Source organism: Pinus tabuliformis, chromosome Q, assembly GCF_031772625.1.
Source record: "Pinus tabuliformis cultivar Carrire ecotype Pingquan chromosome Q, CPIR1, whole genome shotgun sequence".
In the NCBI taxonomy this organism is placed as follows: domain Eukaryota; kingdom Viridiplantae; phylum Streptophyta; class Pinopsida; order Pinales; family Pinaceae; genus Pinus; species Pinus tabuliformis.
The window spans coordinates 82,758,599-82,774,766 of record NC_142296.1 but is presented as its reverse complement, the minus strand read 5'-3'; the positions used below and the strand labels follow the sequence as shown (position 1 = coordinate 82,774,766).

Here is a 16,168-nt window from a genome sequence, read left to right as displayed (position 1 = left end):
CTAGAGTTGGGAGAAGGAGCAGGTGATAAACAAATGATTGGGGTCCTCCGCTTGCCCAAGGCAGAGCAAACAGACAGAAGTGTGAAAATTCGGAAACACGAATCCTATTGTAGCAACTGGAAATTAGTTTCCTAATTTTTAACAATTTATTTATTGTATGCTACGACAAATACTGAATCAATCACACTGCAACCTACACAAATAAACCGTGGAAGAAATAAACGCTGGAAGAAATGCTAGCACACACATAAAATGACAGTTATTTTTGGACCAATGTCCCCGGAAAAACCCAACTTGGGAAAACTAGTGCAGCAGCTGAGGGTTTTATTATTATGCAGCAATGAAATAATCTGAGTGCAACTGGATGCCGAAACTGGCAATCCTACAGAGGAAAATTGGTAAGAAAAATCTAGTGAGGAATTTCCTCACTCCACAGGCAAATCCGGGCTCTGACCTCAACTCAAATTGAGTCGTCCAAACTGGCTATGTGTAGTCACTGCGTCACCCTAACGCAGTCACTTCTACACTCAACTCGGAACAACTTCTCCTCAAGCTATCTGGTCTGCTATTGTCTGGGAAAATGTCTCTCCTGGCCTTTGGAACTTCTGCCCAGCTTCTGGCACTGAAACTCTGCTTCTCCCCAACAATTTCGAAATTGCCTTTAGAGGTTACTGCGCTGCTCTACGTCAGCCTCACTGTGGCTCCTCTGCCTCTTTGCAAATGCACTCATCGGAACTGGAATCCTTCCTCCAGCTTCACTGTCCCTGCCCCTCTCTCACTGCTTCGATCTCACTAGCTCTCTCTTCGACAACTGACTAGTGCTAGTTAGGAAATCGACCTGCTCATGAAATCGAACTACGCAAGCGTTTTCTCCAACCCCCATCGACTTCTTCTTATAATCCTCTATTGAGACTTCAACGACCAAGATTAGATCTTAATCGATGGCTAGGATTAACTTGAAGTTGATCCGTGTGAGTTTCTAGAACATTCACACCTTGACTTAATTAATTTTGATTAATTAGTCATATTCCCTAAGTTTAGACTTAGGAAATATTTAAAAACTGATTAATAATCTAATTAAGTCATTTCTAGGCGGGATTTCCAGAAATGATTTCTGCGTTTTGGAGAACTCATGCATTCTAGCCTCTCCACAAAATTTCAAGACTAGAACACATCCGATGCTACAAAAACTAACACTCCCTCTTAGCGAAGAATGTGTTCTAGAGTTGATGCTCCCTGTAGCAACACCCTGACTCTGCATCATCCCTTGTCACGATGTTGATGTCTGGCTACTGTTGCCCACCAACTACTGTGCAACTCTAATGTATGCTGCATCTGTGCTGTTGATGACTCTGCAAAACTGCTGCCAACACTGCAACTCCCTCTCCATCTGTTGTCGCTGCAATTGCAACGTCTGCTATTGAAAAACATCCTAAACACTAAATCAACTGTGATCAATATGATGTATTTGTCACCCGAGTTTCTAACTATTGCTAGTATTTGCGCTGTCACTGAGGCATCTGCACTGCTATTGAATCTGGACTGTGCCAACTGCATTGTTGCCAACTCTGCACTGTGCTCCTCAACATCTGACTGCAACTAGACTCTGCATTTGTCACTCTGGCATCTAACTGCATCTACTGCCGCTGATCCATCCTCCTATTGAATACTGCGGGCTCCTGTAGCAAGGTACTGACTCAAGAGGTGGACCTCTTCAAGAATCTTGTCCATCTGTAGCACTCTGGGCTACAACACCAAGTCACCCCATTTCACTCCTAGGGGTATGTCAACAAACATGGCGAAGTCTTCCTCCAGCCTGGAGGAAAGCCTATCGATGTCTGCTGATGTTGCCTGTTGGTCCTGCTTCTTCTCTTCCTGAGAGGACACTGGGTGCTGTAGTGACCAATCTCACCACATCTGAAGCACTTGACCTTTGATAGGTCCTTCTTCTTCTTTCACTGCTCCCCCTGTCCTTAACTGGGACCCTTAGATGTGAGGGCCACATTCTCCTCCTCCTTCACATGCTTCGATCTGCTGCTGCTGCCATTGATGGAGCTCTTTACCAGGTCTCGTCTCAACTCCTCCCGCTACAAATCGGCCCACATCTTGTCCCACCTTGGCAAGGTGTCTCTGCCAAAAATACTTTGGACAAATACTTGCCACTCCTCAGAGACACTGTTTAGTGCCAATTGCACTAGCTCTGTGGGTTGAGGCGTTGCCCCAACAACTGACAACGGGTCCCATATCTCCTGATTCCTGGTGAGGAAGGGGTCTATGCATTCCCCTTTCTGCATCCTAGTGCATCTCAACTTCTCCTCTAAGTACATCTTTCGCTGCTCGGAAATGCCTTGGTACAACGTGGTGAGAGTTTCCCACATCTCTCTGGCAGTCCCTTTGCCAGCTATATGTGAAACAATGTGATCTCGAACACCATCAAGGATTAGCCTCTTCGCCTGCACCATCTCCTTTCTGTACTCCTTCAGTTGATCTGCATCCGTGGGGATAGCTACCATTGCATCTATGAATGGTTTCAGGCCATATTCATCCAGAAGGAAGGACATCCTTGCCTTCCAGATGACATAGTTGGAAGCACCATCCAACCTGTCTTGATCTCGAAGTCCAGTAGTGGCCATCTCAAACAATGTTGAAAATCTCCTCTTCCCTTTTGCTCAACTTTTGCTAGGCTATTTGCACTCCCTTCTGGAGTGAGAAACTCTGCTCACAATGACTGTTGCTCTGCAAGGGAAATCAAACTTCTTGAGACTAGAAGTTCCCTGAGGAAATTTTTCCTCAGTGTGTGCTCTTCTTCCACCCGATGCTAGTTCTGCTCTAGCAGGCTGCTGCAAAACTACTGCATCCAGCTAGAGATTTGCTCTGCGAAAAATACTGGCTCTCTCTGCCTCTAGAATCCCTCGATCTAGAGAGATCAAATTTTTTGCCCCTCTTAGAAAAATCGATTCTCCACAAGAAATTCAACCTCTTGGCCAAGGTGACTGTGCCCTCTAGGGTTTTGATCTGCTGCTCAATGAACAACGGAACTCCCTCATCTTTCGCTACTAAGATCTCTGGCTGATCATCTGCAATTTGATACAATGTGAAAATTTGAAAACCCGAATCCTATTGCAGTAGTTGGAAATAATTATCCTAATTGTTAAATTATTTTTTAACAATTTATTTACTGTTTGCTACAACAAACACTGAATCAATCACATTGCAACCTACACAAATTAACTGTGGAAGAAATAAATGCTAGAAGAAATACTAACGCACACACATAAAATGATAGTTATTTTTGGACCAATGTCCCTGGAAAAACCCAACTTGGGGAAACCGATGCAACAACTGAGGGTTTTATTATTATGTAGCAGTGAAATAATCTGAGTACAACTGGATGCCGAAATTGACAATCCTACAAAGGAAAACTGGTAAGAAAAATATAGTGAGGAATTTCCTCACTCCACAGACAAATCTGGGCTTTGACCTCAGCTCAAATTGAGTCGTCCAAACTGGCTATGCGCAGTCACTGCGTCACCCTAGTGCAGTCACTTTTGCACTTAGCTCGGATCAACTTGTCCTCAGGCCGTTTGGTCTGCTGCTATCTGGGAAAATGTCTCTGCTGGCCTCTGGAACCTCTGCCCAACTTTTGGCACTAAAACTATGCTTCTCCCCAACAATTTCGAAATTGCCTCTAGAGGCTACTGTGCTTCTCTGCGTCAACCTCACTGTGGCTCCTCTGCTTCTCTACAAATGCACTCATTGGAACTAGAATCCTTCCTCCGGCTTCAGTGTCCTTGCCCCTCTCTCACTGCTTCGATCTCACTAGCTCTCTCTCCGACAACTGACTACTGCTACTCAGGAAATCGATCTGCTCATGAAATCGAACTACTCAAGTGTTTTCTCCAAACCCAATTGACTTCTTCTTATAATCCTCTGTTGAGACTTCAACGACCAAGATTAGATCTTAATCGATGTCTATGACTAACTTGAAGTTGATCCGTGTGAGTTTCTAGAACATTCACACCTTGACTTAATTAATTATGATTAATTAGTCATATTCCTTAAGTTTAGACTTAGAACATATTTAAAAACTGACTAATAATCCAATTAAGTCATTTCTGGGCGGGATTTCCAGAAATGATTTCTAGGTTTTGGAGAACTCATGCGTTCTAGCCTCTCCACAAAATTTCAAGACTAGAACACATCCGATGCTACAAACACTAACAAGAAGGACCCATGAAGCCATGCTTTTGAAGCTTATCCCATGTTCAAGTCTTGTTTCTTAAGAGTAGCTAGAGGAATAGCGTGATCTCGGGCCACTGCTTCATTTTCCAGAGATGTCCCCATGTTTGATTAGGCTCAGATAGCTGTGCTTGGATCAAGATTTTACAAGCCTCTTTGAGGTTGAAGTCCCTGGAAGGTCCATAACCCCAACGCAAGACATCATTGGCAACATTCACTTCAATATTTCTAGTGTTCAGAACAGGCAATAGAAGTTGCTGCTCCTCCCTGTGCGTTCTTACGTAGTCTAGAGCTTGAATTTTCCATGAGCACCATTGAGAGTCAGGGGAATGGTCGTCCCAATAGTGGGCAACCACCAAGATTCCTCTTTGGATAAAACTTTCTCGAAGTTGCTGGGAGTTGGCCAGAGTAGAGAGTTTAGGCCATTGGTTCTAAGAATCTTCCCAGAGCAAGGCTGTCAGACCATTATGAACTTCCCAGAAGCAGTGGTCCTGAATTAAAGTTTTATTCTGCCAAGCCGCATTCCATATATGGGATCCCTGGTTACTTGTTGCCATTCTGACTAACTGAGAAGAATGAATGCCTTGAACATATTTATTGTGTGAAAATTTCAAAATTGAAATCCTATTGCAACAATTGGAATTTATTTTTCTAATTGTTAATTATTTTAACAATTTATCTACTACGACAAATATCAAATAAATCACACTGCAACATTCACAAATGAAATATTGTGGAAATAATAGCACTGGAAACTGAGAAAATTCTAGCACACAAACACAATAAAAATGAAACCGTTATTTTTGGACAAATGTCCCTGGAAAAACCCAATGCGGGAAAACTGGTGCAGCAAATGAGGGTTTTATTTTATTACGCAATAGTGAAATCTGAGTACAATCTATGGATGCTCAACTGGCAATCCAAACAACAAGTAAATCTGGCCAAAATTACTTAAGGGAATTGCCCTTCTTCCACAAGCAATCCCAGCATAACTCCTCTTTAGAAAACTTGTCCTCCTGGACCCTCTGCGTCAACCTCTACGCTGCTCTTCGCAAACCCTATGACGTCTAGTCTCTGAACTGCCTATGATGAATTCGTTCTGCCTGTCTCTACTGAGGAAATCGCTTCTCCAACACTTTGGACCCTATGCCCGGCTTTTGGAACTGAAAACAAATTTCTCTCTAGCAAAATTGAATTGCTTCTGAAGCAACTGAACTCGGCCCCTTGCTGCTGCCTCTCTGGATCTAGAAAACTTCCTCGGATCACTGTCTCTACCCCTCACAAAACTCCCTTTTATTGCTGATGTTGGCACATGGGTTACAGTATGTAGCATATTTATTGACGCAGACAACGTGGACTTGTATTCGATATTGTTCAACATTATTTTCTGGACAACAATTCTTTGTTTGACTTCAGATTACAAATTATAAATGCATTAACTTGGAAATAATCTTCCTTTAATCGGTGTCAATACATTTTTTTCTCTTTGAAAGCACCCTATTTTAAGTTTAAAAGCTGCAGTATTTGATATGAAAGTGGAGTGAACAAACCATCATGTCTCTGGTAACAGGTGAAGGAATGGCTGCGATTCCTGTGATCGAGCAGTGCATTCAAGCACGACCTTACCTGAGGATTTTGATGACTACTTCTACTGTGACTGCCTTGTAAGATGGATCCCTTAGTTGTTTGACTTATAAACTTGGATATCATTCTTTAAAATTTAGGTTTATGGATTTGACTTCATGATTTATAGGTCCCTTCCAAATATTTTTACTGATAGATTCCCTTTTGTCTTGTATGCTCTTCTAATGCTTTTCCTGCTTCAAAATTTGTATCTTTCTATTAAAAAATGTAGGTGCAAGCTCCCTTCTCGTGAAATATTTCACGATTGGCTACTTGTAAATTGTGGTGTATATTTTTATGTGGTTGTTAATATTGCAACATAGCACCAAACAATACATTGTTAGGGACCATGTATTAATCATACTTTTCTCAGGTTTCTATTTTCTCTTTCTACTCCATATGATCAAGTTCAAAAAGTTTGTCTGCAAGAATCCTAAGCTTCTGAGAACTGTTAATGTTGAGAATGGAGTTGCCATGTATGTCTTTGATAATTAGTTGCCTTTCACTCATGAAACCCAAGCAGGATTTCCACAAAGTTTTTACATTGTCGAAGATTCACTCAGTACCAAAGCAAGCAGAAGTGAAAGACCAAAGAAACATGATGACATATTTAGTGATTCGAAATTGTTATGAGTGATCAGTGAAGATGAGGTACACTTTAGATTTTTATGCCACTTTGATTACTTACTATCAATTCATAATGATCTGGTTGACATTGGCATAACAGACCTTGCCCTTGCACCAGAATCCCTATTGCCCAACCTGGTAAATACTGGGTCTGATGAGTGCCTTAAAGGATGGTATTTGCTCATTCATCACATTGAACTCATTTGCTGTATTTGTTGTTAGTGCAAATTTTGAAGCAGGTAAAATATCTGTTTTAGATGAGGGCATGTTTTCCTAAGGTGTTTTGGAGACTTATGTGTGGAAAAATGATATTTTGAAAGGGGAATTGGGGGTATGTTAGAGTACACACGTCAAATTATATTTATGTGTATGTAGGTATGTTTATTTTTGGAAGAATGGGTCAGGGTTGTTTAACCTTGAGGCCCGGAAGGCTATTAATGGATCAAAGGCCCATAATTGTTTCCTTGCAGAGCACTCCTCCTTCTTCCTCAAAATTTTTGGTGGAAGCAGGATATACTTCCAGCCTTGCTGCTGGTAACCGCAAGGGACTCTATTGGATATGAACCTGTGAACCCCCATTGGCAACATGCCTTTGGTGGATTGTCCAACTTATTAAGCCAACCCTTGTGGCTATATTTTTTTCTCAAAACATATTTTTATTCAAGTTGAATGAAAATACAATCTTGACATGCTGAAGGCACCAAGCCGAGATATCTAATTCTGTGTAAAGAGACAGACACAAAAAATATTCAGCATTGAATGACCACTGTGAGCTGCAAAATTTACTTAAAACTAAACAAAAAGATCCACACAATTACGGTCTTCCATGGGATCATTTACAAGGAGTTTATATCATCAGACACCCGATTCCTCATGGAGTCTATCGAACTCTTCCAGGGAAAAAAAATGCCAGCTGTCAGTAAAAGGGAAGCTTTTCACAAACTGCCTGCATCTACATTCTGCTCCCAAAAGACACGAGTAAAGTAAATCTCCTGAAAGGAGCCAGCCAAAACTTTCAGTTCTCTTGCTAGAGAAAAGGGTGTTATTGACAACCTTCACAGAACCATTCATCTAGTTGATAGTTAACATTGAATCCCCATAAACCTGCAAGCAAATTACTCTATTCAACAAAGCCACTTTCAGTAAATAAAAGAGCACCTTAAACACCCTCAAGTAATTAGTGCCTCGTCCAATATTTACTTTCATTCTGAAACAGTGGTTCTTTCAAAGATAAAGCACAAATCCCAACGCCATTATGCATCCTAGTCACCGCAGGCTCCATCGAAAAATGCCCATGATTTACTCTTATCCATAGAAAGCTCTGTAGGTATCTACTGACCAACCTGTTACCGCTCAAACTAGCAGGGGGTCCTAGAGGGGCATTTTGCTAGGTCAATAGCAACATTGAAGCTAAAGCCCACTGTCACCACATGTTAAAATTGGCAACTAGGGCCAAACTTCACATGGGTCATCTTATTTATGACAGCTGATATTTTTCTTGGATTCCTCTCTCTGAGAGGTATAGGATTGATCTAAAGATCATCCGATTTTGACTTGTACAATGAAGATATGAATTTATTTATCTTATGGACAAATTGTCCAGGTCAGCCAGCATCTCATGTAGGCTCAGAAGCCCAACAGTCATGTCTATTCATCCTCAATGCTTGCCTATAAATTCATGATGCCTCATCTTCATTTGGACATCACTCATTCACTCACATCTCTCTCTCTTCTCATCTGATTGGGTATGCATTTTCTGGGCAGCTTTCTCTCTCACAAGTGTGAAGGAAAGGAGGACGAAATTCTGTTTTGGGCGTTAACCAGCGTTGACCAAATTTCAGCAAGTGTTTTGACTAGCGTTGACCAGCAGCGTTGACTTGTTTGACTGCATTTTTGGGGGAGATACTTTTGTTTGGGTGAGATACAAAAATCAAGGTCAAACATTGACTTTGACCAACGTTGACTGCAGCTAGGGCTGACCACAGGGTTGGCTGTTTGACCATGTTTGACTGGACTGTTTTGGGCTGTTTTGAAGGCTGATTCATCCTGCTGTTTAGAGGTTGAAGTTGACTGAATTGACCATTTTGTTGAGGGTCAAATCTGCCCTGTTGACCAGCGTTGACTTATCTGGTTAGGGCTATTTTGCTGCTGTCATAAATTATCAGATTTGTGAATTGTACTATTTCTCTCTCTGCTGAACTATTGAAGAATATAAGAGAATTGATCAAGGGTTTCCCCACATTGGGGTTTGTCCCTGGCTGGTGCCACATCTTGTGTCCTCTTGTCTTGGCTCGTCTTCTACTGTTTATGTTTATGTTTTATCTGCATTTTACTATCATGTTGATGTGATTGCTAATCTAGATATTGATATTGGGCTAATAAAGAAATTGAAGTAAAATTGCTCTAAAGCATAGAACATACCATTGTTGCCTAAAATTAACATGGTATCAGAGCTGAGGTGAAGACAAAGCCCAAGCAAGAGTGAAAAAGCATAGAACATACCATTGTTGCCTAAAATTAACATGGTATCAGAGGCAATCACCAAAGAAAGTTGGACAAGGACAAAAGGCTCAATGGGTTCCTCATTCCACTTCCCCACTGAAGACAAGCTCCATGATAAATCTGAATATCATGGATGGAAGATGTCTCTTGATTTGACCTTGGAAGAACAAGAAGTTATGGATTATGTGAAGGTTAAAATCCCTGAGCCTCCTTCAAATGCACCGGCTGCTGCGAAGAGCAAGTACAATAGCACTGAAGTCAAAGCAAAGAATATTATCAGAGATTCCATTGACAAGCCTCTGGTGGCCTACATATCCAAATTAAAGACCTCCAAGGAGATCTACGACAGGTTGATCAACATGTTCAAGGTTAGTAATGCTAATCAAATTATATTTCTCAAAAATAAGTTGAAGGATATTAAGAAGGGCAAGGACGAGGATATTCAATCCTACTTCTTAAGGATCACTGAGATCAAGAATGATTTACTTTCGATTGGAGAAGTCATTCTTGACAGGGAACTTACTCTCACCACCCTTAGAGGACTCCCACCTGAATGTATGTATTTAGAACCACTATACTCAACAGTGATCGAATTCCAGGGTTTGAAGAATTGATGTTGAGATGCATTCAAGAAGAAACAAAAATGGTGGAGCAAGAAATGCCTTCTAATAGAAGCAACCCCATTGCATTCTCCACTCATGCCAAAAGGAGAAATAATGCAGGGTCTAAAGATCATTTCCATGGAAAGCCTGGATCTAAGGGAGGAAGGAAGGGCAGGTGCTTTGTTTGCAATAAGTATGGCCACTATGCAAGGGAGTGTCCAAATAGAAGCGACATATCACATGATGATGATTACAATCATTCCAGGGGTAACTTCAACAACAACGATAAAAGGAATGGTAGGTCCAATGGCAATGGAAAAAGGAATGCGGACATCAAGGAAATGGTTGTTGAATTTTCTAAGTCTATACATTAGAAAATTAATTTGTATTCTACTGGTTTATTTCTTCTACTTGTAAATTCTGAACAAGTTATTTAAAACATTTGAATACCGAAATAAACACGATACAGTCACAACATCTACAGATCATCAACTGAAAGAAAACAAACACACAAGTGACACTGTTATTTTTGGACAAATGTCCTCGGAAAAACCTAATGCGGGAAAACCGGTGCAGCTATTATGAGGGTTTATTATTATGCACTTGCAGTATTTCCTTGAGTATCATTGGGTGCCTAACCGGATCACCTGACAGAGAAAAATACACGACAACAATACCTCTATATTCGGAAACAGGTATTCAGAAAACCTATGCCACGAAACCCTCTCTGGCGACTCTGAAGCTCAATGTTGGCCCTTTTGGTCTCTTTGTCAGCCTCTTGCTGACCTGCGTCAGCCCAGGACCCTCTGCGTCACTCCAATAGCCTCTGCATGAATGACGCAGTCCCTCTGGCCTCTGCGCTATCTCTGCTGGGCTCTGCGTGGCTTGAACTGGCTTCTGCTCTCGCTCTCTCTGCTTCTGCGCTGGTCTCTCAGTACTGTCTTTGCCTCTCTGTCTAGTACTCACTGCCCCTTGCTGCTGATCACTGATTCACTTTTGCTTAGCAACCCCACTCTAGCAAAATGAATGACTGATCACTCTGGTGTATTTTGCAACTGACCCTCAAGCCTCCTCTTATACTTTCCCTGTTGGTCCTTCAACGACCGAGATTAAATCTCTAACCAACGGCTAAGATTAGATTTGGTTTGATCCGTGACTTTTGGAACCTTCTCACCCAGTTTTATATTAATATCCATTAATATTTTATTTTTCCTAAGTTTAGACTTAGGAACTCCATTAAAAATATTAATTATTTTAATATCTCCCAAACAGGGTACAATTTGTCCAAACCATTTCTGGGTTTTGGAGATCTCATGTGCTTTAGCCTCTTCACTAATTTTCATGGCTAGAGCACATCCGATGCTACCCCAAATCAACACTCCCTCTTATCGAGGATTGTGCTCTAGTAATACTCCTCACTGAGCATTACTCTGATTATCCGACATCGGTACCTGTGCTGATGCTAGGCCTCCCCGCCCAACATCCTCTGCACTACTGCATCCGTGCTACCACTGGTCCATGCTCCCAACACTGCATCTGCACTACATCCCCCTCTCATCATGCTGCATCGTGCTACTGCACTGCAACTCAGTTACTGAGAAGTAAGTTAGGCTAGAAACACTCCTGACGCTGAAGCTCTCTCTGCCGCTAACAAGTGCTCCCTTGACTGGCCTCTGCGCTGCTGCAACAACTCCTTGCATCTCACATCGTTGCACACCTCTCTTTGTCATCCTGCACTGGTGCAACACTCCTGTGCCTCTCGCACTGTTGCAACCTGCTAGCCTTGCGCTGCCTGGGGACTCCTGCACTGTAGCACTCTCTGCCGCTCCATCCGCATCCGTCTCTACCCACATCCGCCAGTCCTGCTACTCCTCTTCGGGGCTCTCGTAGCAAGGTATAATCCAAGAGGTTGGGTACCTCAAGGATCCTGCCCCTCATCGCCTGAAGTCCTAACTATAGTTCGATGTCTCCCCACTTCTTCTCGAGTGGCACATGAGCAGTCATGGCACAATCGTCATCCTCCTAGACTTCTTTCTCCGCCTTAGTTGGCGCTGCCTTCGAGTCAAAAGCCTCTCTCCTACTCTTCTTCCTCGGACACTGGTTCGTGTAGTGACCCAGTTCCCACAATGGAAGCACTTGACCTTGGAGAGGTCCTTCTTCTTCCTCTTCTCCTACTTTCCCGCAGATGCCAGAGCCGCATCCTCTTCCTCTTCCTTCTTGATCCTGAGCCCTTTGCTACTACTCCCCGTCTTGGTCAGCCGTCTGATCTCCTCTTGGCGAAGAGCCGCTCATAGTTCTTCCCAATTTGGAAGACTTGCCCTACCTAGTATGCTCTGGACAAATGTCTCCCACTCCTTGGAGACAGTGTTAAGTGCGGTCCTCACCATCAACTCCTAATTCGGTGTGGCCCCTATGGAAGTCAGTTGGTCCTGGATCTCCTTCAACCGACCGAGGAAGAGATCTATTTGCTCCCCCTTCTGCATCTGGTATGACCTTAGCTGATTCTCAAGGAGCATCTTCCTCTGCACAGAAGTATGCTGGTACAATGTCTTCAAAGTCTCCCACATCTCCATTGCCGTTTCCTTCTCGGCAATATGTTGGACCACATGATCCTTGATCCCATCCAGGATGATGCACTTTGCCTTAGCCATTGCCTCCTCGTACCTTTCATTAGCTACTGAGTCAACTGGGATAGCCATTACTCTCAAGGCGAAGCCCTTGATACGATGTCTATCTAGAATGGACAAGATCCTGGTCTTCTAGACCACAAAGTTGGACGCTCCGTCCAGCTGTCCTGATCTCTCAGCCCATTCACGACCATCTCTCTGCTCTTCTCTGTCGACTCCTCCGAATCTCTCTACTTCTCGCCTGGAAATTCTTGGTTCGACTCCTGCTGAGTCTCTCTACTTCCGTTTGGAAGTTCTCTTATGGATTCCCTCTGAGTCCCGATTTCCCTCCTGGGAATCCTTTTGCCAACCGTCAAGTTGCCCCTCTCCGATCGTCTGTGCAACTGCAACACTGATCTGGACTCGTTGGCTAGAAATCCGCCTCAGCAACAACTCCCTCTACCTTGGTTTTGCCCTGTTAGGTATTGTTCTGACCACAGTACCCCACTAGCTTTGCTCCTGCAAACTGCCCATAGCTACCTTCGCCCCAACAACTGAAGGATTGAGCCTCTTGGCTCTGTGCAATCCCGACACCGGCAAAACAACTCCCTTAGCCAATTGCGTCAGCCCTCTTGGCCTCTGCGTGAGCCTGTTTCTGCCTTCCTTAGCCTCTGCACTAGCCTCTCTTAGGCCCAGATTGATGACGCAATCCCTTTGCGTCAACCCTTCCTCTGTTGCTTTCTGCAAGGATCAGCTCTGTCACTTGGGACAACTGAATCTACTGCAAATGCTCTGCTCAATGATGCCTTCAGCTCTCCTGTGATTTGCAACCATGCTCTGATACCATGTTGAATTTTCTAAGCCTATGCTTTAGAAAATTAATCTATATTCAAGTTATTTAAAACGTTTAAATACGGAAATAAACACAATACAATCACAACATCTACAGATCATCAGCTGAAGGAAAAAAAACATACAAGTGACACTATTATTTTTGGACAAATGTCCCCGGAAAAACCCAATGCGGGAAAACCGGTGTAGCTATTCTGAGGGTTTATTATTATGCAGTATTTCCATGAGTACAACTGCGTGCCTAGCCGACTCACTTGATAGAGAAAAATACATGACAGCAATACTTCTATATTCGGAAACAAGTATTCAGAAAACCTGTACCACGAAACCCTCTCCGGCGACTTTGAAGCTCAGCGCTGGCCCTTCTGGCCTCTATGTCAGCCTCCTGCTGACCTGCGTCAGCCCCAGGACCCTCTGCGTCAGCCCTCTGAGGCACTGCGCAGCCTCTGGGATCCTTTGCGTCACTCCAACAACCTTTGCGTGGATGGCGTAGTCCCTCTGGCCTATGCATGGCCTGAATTGGTTGCTGCTCTCGCTCTCTCTGTTCCTATGCTGGTCTCTCAGTACTGTCTCTACCTCTCTGTCCAGTACTCACTGCCCCTCGCTACTGATCACTGATTCACTTTTGCTTAGCGACCCAACTCTAGAAAAATGAATAACTGATCACTCTGGTGTATTCTCCAACTGACCCTCAAGCCTCCTCTTATACTTTTTCTGTTGGTCTTTCAACGACTGAGATTAAATCTCTAATCAACGGCTAAGATTAGATTTGGCTTGATCCATGACTTTTGGAACCTTCTAACCCAGTTTTATATTAATACCCATTAATATTTTATTTTTCCTAAGTTTAGACTTAGGAACTCCATTAAAAATATTAATTATTTTAATATCTCCCAAACTGGGTGCAATCTGTCCAAACCATTTCTGGGTCTTGGAGATCTCATGTGCTTTAGCCTCTTCACCATTTTCATGTCTAGAGCACATCCAATGCTACCCCAAATCAACAATGGTCGACCCTCTAAGAAAGCAAGGAACTCCAAGTATGAAGAATCAAATGTTGTTAACAATAAGCAAATATCAGCCCTCTCCACTACCTCTCCACCGGACGCTTTGGGGAATTGGCTAATTGATAGTGGTGCCTCAAGGCACTTCACATGATACAAAGAAGCTCTCTCTAATCTGATAGAAAATGAGACAAACTTGGAGATCATCATTGGAGACGATGCCACCTATCCCGTGAAGGGAATAGGGAATGTTACCCTTCAATTGAATCAAGGTAACACTAACACTATTCATTTACAAGAAGTACTATATGTATTTGATCTCAAGAAGAACCTGATGTCCATTTCGGCAATGGAAGACAAAGTATTCAAGGTGGCTTTCATCGATGGAAAGGTACGTGTTTGGAAAAGAAATTTTAAAGATGCTTTTACTCTTGGGTTCAGGGTTGACACTTTGTATCAAGTTGGAGGAAGTCCATTAGGAGCCATGTCTTGCGACACATCTCTACAATCTGAACTATGGCACCAAAGGTTTGCCCATCTTCAATATAAGGCCCTACCCGATGTGAGACAGATGGTGACAGGTATGCCCAAGTTCAAAGTAGAGCATGAAGGTGTTTGGGATGTGCCAAAGGAAAACTTACAAGGGGACCATTCCCCTCAAGTAATAGCAAGACCACAAATATATTACAATTGATCCACTCCAAGCCCGCAAACTCTTTGGGAGGATACTTATATTATCTCACCTTTAAAGATGATTATTCTCGCAAGACCGGGATCTACTTCTTGAAAAAGAAGGATGAAGTGTTCACCTGGTTCCGACACTTCAAAGTCTTGATCGAAAACCAATCCGAGAAGAAAATCAAGATATTGAGGACTGATAATGGGACTGAGTACGAATCAAATGAATTCCAAGATTATTGCAGAGAAGCTGGCATTAAGAGGGAGACTACAACGCCATATACCCCCGAGCAAAATGGTTTGGCTGAAAGGAAGAATCACACTATTGTAGAAGCTGTTCGTGTCATGCTTCATGATCAAGGGCTTCCGAAGTTTATTTGGGCTGAAGCTACAAATACCACTGTGTATGTTCAAAATCGATGCCCTCATCAAGCATTGGACTCCAAGACTCTCGAAGAAATGTTCACTGGTAAGAAACCCAATGTCTCTCATTTTAGAATTTTCGGAAGCCCCGTATATTTTCATGTGCCAAAAGAGAAAAGAAGCAAATTGGGTGCATCTGGGAAGAAAGGAGTCTTTGTGGGCTACAATGAAAATTCTAAGGGGTATAGAATTTATGTGGCTGGTCAAAGGGAAGTTGAGATAAATCATGATGTCACCTTTGACGAAGATATAGCCCTCAGAAAGATCAACAACCTTCCTATCCCAAGGAAGGACAAAGAAGCTGACATCGGAAAACAGGGTGCAAAATAAGATGAAGCAATGCTAGATATTGATGAACCTATGGATCCTATTGATCCTCCTCCTCTAAGAGGAGACCCTCATGGCTTAGGGAGACTCTCAAAGATGCTGAGAGACATATTCCACCAAGGGGGACTTTCCTTGAAAGCAAGAAGCCGAACATGTATCAAGGATACTTGACCATCATGAGCACTATCATTCAAAATGAGCCTTCATCATTTGAAGAAGCCGTGAAGCAACAAGTATGGAAGGATGCTATGAATGAAGAATACAAGTCAATTATGAAGAATGATGTTTGGGATGTGGTCCCTAAACCCCAGGACAAATCGGTTGTCACCTCTAAGTGGCTCTACAAAATCAAGCATGGAGCTGATGGAAGTGCATAAAAGTTCAAGACTCACTTTGTTGCTCGAGGCTTCTCTCAAAAGGGAGGTGTAGATTATGATGAGATATTTGCACCTGTTGCCCGATACACCACCATCCGCTCAATCATAGCCCTTGCTGCCTCGCAAGGATGGAACCTACATTAGAGGGATGTCAAGACCGCTTTCTTGCATGGATCGATCAAAGAGGAAGTCTATGTGGAACAACCCAAGGGGTTTGAGGTTCATGACCGGGAATCTCATGTATGCAGGTTGAAGAAAGCTCTCAATGGTTTGAACTTTGAAGCAAGCACCCCGGGCTTGGTATGAAA

General features: G+C 42.9%; 1 protein-coding gene across 3 annotated transcripts in view; it reads left to right on the top strand.

The window, feature by feature from the left end:
* KDTA (KDO transferase A) overlaps window positions 1-16,168 on the top strand; it is a 414,892-nt gene that overhangs the window by 26,593 nt on the left and 372,131 nt on the right. For all 3 annotated transcript variants that reach the window (XM_089383918.1, XM_089383917.1, XM_089383919.1), the window contains exon 2: window positions 5,810-5,903. In XM_089383918.1, the coding sequence (XP_089240044.1) occupies window positions 5,810-5,903 (94 nt within the window). The remainder of the gene's footprint in view (window positions 1-5,809; window positions 5,904-16,168) is intronic.